Below are 9,758 nucleotides of genomic sequence, written 5' to 3' on the forward strand. Positions count from 1 at the left end.
ATAAAGTCACGGATTCTCAAAAAGTTCACGAAATTAAGAAAAAGGAAATAGAAATCAAAAGGGAAGAGAAAAGGAAAATAAAAATAAAAATAAGAGATAAAAGAAAAACAAAGAAAGGGAGAAGAAATCACAACAAACGAGGTAATCTGGGTGGTCAAGGCCATTTATCAATTACAGCGAGATCCGAAGTTCGATTTGCTGCAAACTCACTTGCGGACGTATATTTTTGCAGTTTGAGACCGGAAAAGAAGACCTAAACGGGCCGGCCCAGATTCGTGCGGCGGTGTGCGCCGGTTTGCATGTAACACATTAACGGGCGCAGCGGGCGCCGTTTAGGAAACGCCTCGGGAGCAACCGCTCCTCCGATCCCCGCTGCCGGCGGCTGTCTCATTGGCGAGGAGCGGGAAAAGCCGGCGCGTTGTCATCTCCGCTGCAGGGAGCCACGCCGGAGGGCGCCGCCACTCCCGGGGTCGGAGGGCCAGCCGAAGGCTGTTGCCTCGGGCGCCGCCTGCGCGGATGCGAGCCGAGGGCCGCGTCGCCGTCTCCGCTGCGGGGAGCCACGCCGGAGTAATACTAGTTTTCTTGATTATATATTGAATTTAAGGGAACGTTTAAAACAAATACCATAAGTAATGCTAGTTTTCTAAGAGTTCGTAAAAAGAAACACACAAATCCAATAGTCCCAATTTACTTCTTTAGAGAAATGGAAAAAAGGCCTTTTGAAAATCTTTTGATTTCTACTTTTATTTTTGGTTGCCATCTTTAAACATTTTCTTACCTTTTTCTTTTTCTGAATATTTATTTTGAAGGAAAAATTATGATCTATTCATTTTCAATCGTGGCGGTACAATGAACACCCGAAATAATAAAAATTACATCCAGATCCGTAGACCACCTAGCGACGACTACCAGCACTGAAGCGAGCCGAAGGCACGCCACCGTTATCGCCTCCCTCGTTGGAGCCAGGGAAACCTTTGATGTTTCAGTTTTATGGAATTTCATCAAGGGGGTTGGTGATTTGGCCTTTACGCACGCACCTCATCGAGCAAGGCATTCGAAGTTGGCAAAACTACATGGTTAAGGAGTCGATGAACCAAATCATTCCATGATGTTTTGATCGCTTTGAAGTTTTTCCCTCTGCCTAGGCATAGCTTCATGTTTGTAGGGTTTTGCTCTTGCCGGCATGATTATATATGCATGTGCGTTGGTGTTGACTGTAGGTCAGGCGTTTGCTTGTTATTTTTGTATCCCCTTAATGCTTCACTTTGAGTCAATAAAATATACTAGTACCTCTGTCTCATAATATAAGACGTTTTTGTAGGTTACCTTTTATTGGAAACAAAAGGAGTTGGTGAACCAAAATTATACTCAACCATTAGTTGAGGGACCAAAAGTACACTTATAGGACCTGTATCTCGTACTCTGATTACAAATTGCATGAAAATCCTATATGGAGTAGTTCATGAATGCATTATTTGGGGTAATAGTAATCAAAAAGGTTCGTAAGCAACCAGAGGTAATCCCTGTCTTAATGCTATAATCCATGTTCAGCAAATTTCAGAGTCCACAGACTGAGCTTACTAGTAAGCTCTAGACATGGATCCAGCACTAGTATAAAGCATTTAACAAGCAGGATTTGACCCGCTTGGCTGCAGCGTGGACAACTGTTAAACTTCACTCTGTACCACAAGAATGTAAATATATGTACTGTACTTCTGATAGTGATACCTCGTACAAGGTCGTTTACAGTGTAAACAGCAGAAGAATGCCCGGCGACTGTCGGGGAACAGTTCGCCGGCTATAACCTTAGTTACAACAAAGAGCAACTGCACGCTGTCATTTTGTAACAAAAAGAATAGACTAGACACACAATCAATCAAGGGCTCAGTCAATTAGTTGCTTAAGAAAGTTCAGCAGAAGGGCTCTTCCATAGATTTTTGGCGTGTAGGGCTCTTCCATAAAATTTTTGGCGTGTGCACATTTTTCTTCTGATAAGGTGGCTTGCTTGATCTCATCAGGATGGGCAGCCTATTTCCTTGTCATGGGACCATCCCAACTCTTCCAAAAATGCTAATAATACACCATTTGACCAACCAAAACCAGTCTGCAGAATGATATCCAACGGCCTCAAGTTAGAATTTCAGATGGTAGTTGGAGGAGAGGAGATACTCCGTATTTGTGGTTATGAGGAAACAAGGCTAGCAAAATAAGAACCTTGGTAGTATTTGTGGTTTTGAGGCAACAAGACTGGCAAAATTAGAGCCTTGGTAATTAGAGCTTACAACAAACTATGGACGAATAAATTGTGTAAGGTTCACCATTTATCAAGTACAAACATGCTTCATCATATTGTGAACACAAATGAAGGGCTTTTACTTTCATTCGTAACATACAAGTCCATACCTGTGGTTTGTATTCCCCGCCTCCTCCGGATTTTCCGCAGGCCTCGACGTCGTACTTCTCATGCATTGCGCCGCTTGATTTGTAGGCTGCATAGTTTGTTCTCACCCACCTCGTGGCGATGTCCTCAGCAAATTCTTTTGCTTCTGTTGAACCAGAGTTCAGCAATCCCTCAGCTATCAGATGCTGCAATGGTGCCCATCCATTTGGAAAATCCCTGTTTAATTACCAGAATACCAGTTTTAAAGAAGGGACGCCAAATAATTTCCTGTGCCAGGCAGAGTTTTACGATCTCTAATAAACCATTTCAGGAAACTAACCATTGTTGCCCTGTATTGGATACTGAAGTTGCTATTCCTGCAGGACAGACCAACCCTGATGTTTGGAGGCTTCTCATGACTCTCACTGATTTCGCTTCATCCAGAAATGGCCCCAAACCTGGTTAAGTTCCAGACAATCATAATCAGTGGCGAGCAACAAAAGGGTGAATGTTCAGAGAGTTACGTAATCGCTGTTATTATTATTTTTAGGGAAACATGCTGCTATTATACTTTTCGGTACTTCCTGTCTGTCACTGCACCATTAGGCATGAGAAGATAAAACACAGGGAAACAGGGAACATACAGTACGCACCTGAATTATGTGCATTTAACCACAAGGGTACGAAGTTAGAAGCAAAGATGTTGTGGTTTTGTGACTTCGATTCCCACTTGTAGGGTCCCTGGACAATAGTAATAATGTATCAAGTTAATACAACCAGAAAAAAGTCACCACAGTCGGACATGATTATAGGAGATCAAGCTGATTTACTCTACGAGATCACCTGGCAATTTCCATCAGTGGGAAGCCAGTAGTCAAGCCACTGTTCCATCTCAGAATTCCACAAAAGGGACTCGATTGCCGTATGGCGTGCTTTTGAAGCCTGTGAGAAAAGTTCTGCAGTTGCCTTCTCTCCAATGAGTTCAGCAAAGACCGCTATGTCCCGTTCCATCTGTATTGTGAATTAAGGTAAGGATCATTTAACACTTACGGACATTATTACTCGTAAGTCGTAACAGCTAAGAACTTCTTGCCCAATAAGCATCTTCCAAGCTAAGGTGTAGCATAATAGAGTAAAATACGACGTTGAACCGAATGATACATGCTAAATATTGATTATAATGATTAGGTCCATACCTTACCTTGCATATGAATGTGTTCAAGTCCACAGGTATAACGAATGTTGTTACCAAGGTTGTCATATCAGTTGAATTGCTGCACAAGTGAATGAAACCATCATTATAAACAGCACGTGGTACACATTATGATTTTGATCCCAGTGGAGCTCTTTTGGCACCACATCACTTAATCAACAGAAGATTCAGCATTCGTTTTATTGGTAATTCACGAGTTACAGAACATCCAACCTCATCCATCGAGAGCTAAAATCCCATCCCGATTCAGCCGCTGAAGCAATCTGGTGGTATAATTTTTCCTTGGCAGCCGTAGAATTAAGCTTTGAGGCCAGTTCCTCATCCTGAAAACAGCAGAGACTGCATATTTAGTTTATCCTTTGACATGGCAAAACTTTCACTGCGACCAGCATAGTTAACAACACAATAACAACCAAAGTAAAAGACTTTACAATTGTTGCACTTTCTGGCCTAGGTTTGTTCCACATGGCCTGGTAACGACTCAAATTATGCAGCCGTCCATGATTGTCCATTATTTCCACGTTGTGAAGCTCTGCGTAAAAACCATTGTACAGGGGAACTGAATTTTAACCATGTGAGGTTGTAAAAGGGGATGCTAAAATATGGGTTTTATGCCTGCTACCTGATACCCAGAAGCTATGCTCTTTCAGCAAAGAGGGGAATGCTCTCCTCACAAGGCCCAAATCACCTGTTGCCGTGTATAATTCCAAAACCATCGAGCTCAAAAGTGGTGGTTGGCTGCACAGTGAAAGCATATATCAGGTGACCAACATATAGCCACATGAATGCATTATAAGTTTTTTTGTACTTCATTTGGAAGATGACCCCAAAATTATTTTATTATTTTGACAAGAGAAGATGGCACCAGTAATAAATATAATATTACAATAAAGTTACGAACTTTCTCAGGTAGAGAAGACAATGTGAACTTTCCTAGCAGGTGATGAGTGACACGGCAGAAATAAGAGTGAACTGCACTTAATTTGCACCGGGTAGACTTTCACTTTGCACTAGTTTTTGCAAAAATTTCCACTTGCTCAGTTGAGTTGGATACAATAATATTGCACTTCGCACAAGTATCTTCAAAAAACACGCATATCATTTTTCTATTTCTTATTTTAAAATTGTGATTATACATTAGCATTATGTGGTGAAGTACACACCTATAAATTTTGGTTGAAAAATATTATCACTTGCAATCTAAAAATAACAAGTATATGCTCTTTTTCAGATGTGTTTTTTTACAAAAACTTTATAGGCATATAGTTCAACACATAATACAATACACTTTTCAGATTTTATATGTATTTTTTTTACGAGGCATGATACATGATACTCCCTCCATTCCATAATGTGGTGCCTATAGGTTTTTTTTTCAAAAGTCAAACTTTCCAAACTCTGACCACATTTATAGAAAAAATCATGTACATTTATAATGTCAGATGCACATCAATGGATACGTTATGAGTTATATTTTCATATTCTGTATGCTTGGTATTGTAGATGTAGATTGTTTTCCCTATATAAACCCGGTCGAAATTTGTTAATTTTGACTTTTCAGAAAATATATATGCTACATTATGGAACGGAGGGAGTACGAAGTGCAATATTATGATAAAAAAGCCAAAAACCATCATGCAAAAAATAGAAAAAAATCTCTGCGTTGTACATGCATGCAAATCAAACAGTGGGAGGAGAGATGGAGTTGTCACCTTCGATTAGTGTAGTAGGATCTGGCACCGTTGAGAACAAACCCATATTCCTCCACGAGGTACACAAGATTGAGCACGATGTCCTTTGCCGTGTCGTACATTTTGCTCACCAGCAAGCCCCTGCATGCATGCATCAACCCAGGCAGAAGTCAAACATCTACTACACCACACTGTCCTTTTTTTTTTGTGTGTGTGTGTGTGGGAATATACTACACAACCTACCCTGTCGGTGTACCGGGACAACCTACGCTAACCAAGGACGGACGGATCAACCTCAGTGGATCCTCGATTGGGACAAATTTTAATGGAGCTAGCGGTCCCCGGCCGGCCCTGCGCCGGTCAGCGAAGCACCACGTCCCATCCCATATAAAAACAAACCAGCCGCCCACACTCCCACACAGTATGCTTCCTTTGATTACGTGACAAAGGTGAAGAGACAAGTGAGCTAGGGGAACTCCACCACGTAAGCCCGAAACAGTCAAAAGGGCAACCTACCTAGCTACTTCTGTCTTCTAGTAGTAAGTACTCCGTAGCTGACAAGTGGAAGAACACGTGAAGCTACTTTGAGAGGTTCGTGGACGACCAATAATGGAGGGGCCGAGAGGAATACGAGGTGTATGGAGTAGGCACGGACCTGACGACCCAGTACGAGTCCCAGTAGTAGACCTCCCGAAACCTGGAGCCCGGCACGACGACCCTGCCGGGCAGCGGCAGCAGGGTGTGCCGGTCGGGCCGCGCCGCGACGGACGGCGCCACCCGCCGCGCCAGGTCCTTCCACAGCGCGTGCACCTGCAGCGCCCACGCCCGCGCCTCGCCGCTCGCGACCCTCGGCAGGAACCCGCGCGGCTCGGCCTCGAAGTCCGGCGGGTCGGCCTCCACCAGGTCCGACCCCGCCCGCGCGAAGTACCGGGCCAGGAACGCCTCCATCTCCCCCCGCGTGGTCACCGTCGCGAGCGCGGCCTCCGCGGCGGCCCGGTCGGCGCCGGGCGCGAGCGGCAGGTCGACGTAGAGCTTGGGGTCGAAGTCGCGCGGCCCCAGCGCGCGCAGCGCCTCCGACTGCACGCGCTGCAGCAGCGCGAGCAGCGCGCGGGCGCCCTCGTCGCGATCTCCCTCGCCGGCGGCGGCGTGGACGGTCTCCATCTGCGCTGCGCGGAGCAGAGAGACGAGGAGGAGAACGGGCAGTAGTAGAAGATGGCGCGGAGGCGGGGCCATTCGATGATGAGAGGGTTTTCTGTTCTGTTGCGGAATTTGCGGGGGCGTGACGTCCGTGTCCTGTTGAGACGGTTCCGCTTCCGTACGGCGGCGAGCGAGGCGACGGGGGCGCGGCGGACTCTTCCTCTCCCCTCCGGCGGTTGGCTGATGGAAAGCGGAAACGATAATTTTGCTGGCGGTTTGGGCTTTGCGTGCGACGCGTGGGTTTTTATTCGGAACGGGGGACAAGGCGCCTGCCGACCTGGGCCGGCCGTTGGGATCGATGCCCTGTGAACGAACTTGTCGCATGTGTAGCAGTTGGGCTTCTCTTTTCTTTTTCGTTGGTGGCTCGCTGGCCTCCACGTCGGTCCGCGGTGGCGGTGGCCGGATACCATCGCGGCGGCAGGGGAGGGGGACGCCGCGCCGCCCATCATGGAGGCAAAATTTCATGTTTTGACTCTTTCGGCATATAAAAACGAAATCTGCCCCGGTATCAATTTTTTTTGAGATTTGACCCTTTTACTACCGCCGGAGGCCCTGGCGGTAGGTACGTACAGGCTACCGCCGCCCCTCGTGGCGGTAGGTTCCCTAACGCCGTCTGGCTGTTAACAGCCGTGTACACGTGGCAAAGGGACCTACCGCCGCCGGCTATGGCGGTAGGCTCTTGCAACCTACCGCCAGGCTCTCTGGCGGTAGGTTCCTGGATAAGGTTGTGAGGGCAGGGGGATGTGCTGCTCCCCACCCACTCATTCACCCCACTCTTCTTTTCGAGCTCAAGCTCTCTCCCCCTCTTCCCCCCCCTACCAAAACACCCACTAGATCCCCCTCCATTGCTTGAGATTTCGCAGATGGATTGAGGTCATTTGCATCACCCAAGGTATCTCCCCCATCCCCCCTTCATTTGGTTGGTTCAAATCATGCATTTTGCTCATTTTGTTGGAATCACTAGTTCATGATTTTGTTGTGGTGAAATCAATATATATGATGCATTTAGGGTAATGTTTGTGTTTTGACAATGTATTGTGTCACTAGCATTGTTTGGGTAGTAAGAAATATCATTTAAGGTTTTGTTAGGGTTAGGTATAATGACATGGTTAGGGTTAAGGTTATGGTTATGGTTATGGTTAAGTAAATGCCTATATGACAAACATTATGGTTATAGTTTAATTAGGGTTTTGTTAGAGTAGTTACCTCTCGAATTATAGCTCGATCTACTTCTAGGGTTATAGTTTTTGTCAAGAGACGGTTATGATTTTTGCCTTGGATGACCGTTATAGTAATCCCTCGACTTGTAGGATGGGATCGATCATCTTTGTTGAGACTTCCGCGGAGGCGGCGGCGAAGCGTGAACGTGCAGTCATTGAGGAAAAGATGGACTTGTGGGTCAAAGCCGTTGATGCATTGAATGCGGCTTGTAGAGATTTTTCAAAGTATTATGTGTCGAAGTGCGACGATGCCAAAGTTAAGTTATACCAAGCTAAAGAGAAAAACATAAGCAACCTCAAGAAGCAAGAGAAAATTCATAGACGCGCTCTTGCAAGGCAAATTGCATTGTGTGGAACAAGGGATGAAGTGAATGAGATGGACTTTAACAACCCTGGCCAGATCATTGATTGGCTAGTTAGGCAACCATCATTGGCGATACTTAGTCGGGAAACTCATTGGGCTTGGGTCCGTGAAAGAAATGATATCATTTGTTGCAACCCCGGGCCGTACGACAAAGATGTCTTGTTGATGGAGTAGTAGAGGGGGTTGAAACAAATGACGTTGTAGTGTCATTTGGACTGTAATGACATGTACCCTTATCATTTATGTAACCTATGTCATTTGAACCAGTGAGAACATTATGTAACCTAGGTCATTATAAATAAGTTATGCTTTGTGTTTGTATTGTATCATTTGATTTGAGTTATGGTTTGTTCAATTTCATGTAGCATGGAAAACATGACCCCGGAGCAGATGAAGAAAGTATATGAGAAGTGTTGTGACATTGCATCTAAGAGTCTGGCGGTAGCGTCTGAGAAGATTGTAGCGGAGCGAGAAGTTGGTATCAAGAGGGAGCTTGAAGCATGGTTCAAGAGCAATGATGAGGTGTTTGCTGCCATGATGGATTTCAACAAGTATCCATTCATGGAGGAACCTTCTGATCTTAAGGAGAGAAAAGTTTTCCGTAGGCTTGTGAAAGAAAAACAGAAGATACTTAATGAGCTACATGAGAAGGAATATGCTTGCAGACATTCTGTGGCAACGGAGATCTTTTTCTCTGTGAACATAGAAGAATTCCGCGAGCTGGACTTGAGGAAACCCGGACAGGTCATTGGATGGGCAATCACACAAGGCAAGTCAGAGATTCCGAAACGCCGTGCTCGATGGGCCTGGTTCGGCGAAACGAAAGGTGTGTTGGAGAATTGGGCGGGATCGTCGGATTATCAACTGAAGCCTAATCCTGATCGTGATGCACAAATTGAACGTCTTATTTAGATCTTTTTTTCTGAAGTAGAAAATGTATGCTCGAGCTTGAGCTTTGTAGATTGAACTCATGTCATTCGAATCGCTAGATGTTTTAAGTGAGTTGAACAAGTGTCATTTGTGGATGTAATGAACTATGCTCAGTTATGTATGTCTTTGCTACTCGATCATTTGTGGATGTAATTTGTGGATGCTTAGTTCATAAAAGTTTGTAAGAAATGGAAAGGCAAAGGGCTATAAAATAAATGAAGGACATGGATCAGCACCCTACCGCCGTAGGCTCCGACGGTAGGGTGACCAACCCTACCGTCAAAAGAATGGCCTACTTGGTCACAGAGAAAAATGGCTGTTAGGGTGGCCAATCCTACCGCCAGGGCTTATGGCGGTAGGTCGCTACCACCAAACGTGACGGCGGTAGGGTGGCCAACCCGCCAAAAAATGCCCGATTTGGTCATAGGAGAAGCAGCAGAGCAGGCGTTTGGTTGGCCACCCTACCACCGTCGCCCTTGGCGGTAGGATAGCCAACCCTACCGCAAAACAGGGGGGACAGTTTGCGTTCTAGCAGTTTTGCTGTTGGGATTCGTCGCTTACCACCAGGCCTTATGGCAGTAGGGTATCATAACCTACCGCCAGGGTTTAGGGTGGTAGGGTGCAAAGCAGAGCAAAAGTTTACTCTGTTTTCCATCGTGTTCAACATTTCTAATTGACAACAAAAACGGCAGCATAACAGATGTAGTTCATGACATAGTTTCATCACAAGTTTCACAAATCAAAGACACAGTTCATCACATGT

The 9,758-nt window shown here is 45.5% G+C and overlaps 1 protein-coding gene across 1 annotated transcript; it reads right to left on the reverse strand.

The window, feature by feature from the left end:
* Positions 1-1,695: 1,695 nt before the first annotated feature.
* Positions 1,696-7,033, reverse strand: LOC123168174 (probable trehalase). Its single transcript, XM_044586044.1, has 11 exons — positions 5,940-7,033; positions 5,306-5,425; positions 4,216-4,331; positions 4,025-4,125; positions 3,807-3,916; positions 3,582-3,654; positions 3,224-3,391; positions 3,034-3,121; positions 2,721-2,838; positions 2,404-2,617; positions 1,696-2,104 (listed from the first exon to the last, which is right to left on the reverse strand). The coding sequence occupies exons 1-11, from the start codon at positions 6,944-6,946 to the stop codon at positions 2,015-2,017; spliced, it is 2,205 nt and encodes a 734-aa protein (XP_044441979.1). The 5' UTR covers positions 6,947-7,033; the 3' UTR covers positions 1,696-2,014.
* Between the last annotated feature and the right edge of the window lie 2,725 nt (positions 7,034-9,758).

This window comes from Triticum aestivum, chromosome 1D (genome assembly GCF_018294505.1).
Source record: "Triticum aestivum cultivar Chinese Spring chromosome 1D, IWGSC CS RefSeq v2.1, whole genome shotgun sequence".
Taxonomy (NCBI): Eukaryota; Viridiplantae; Streptophyta; class Magnoliopsida; order Poales; family Poaceae; genus Triticum; species Triticum aestivum.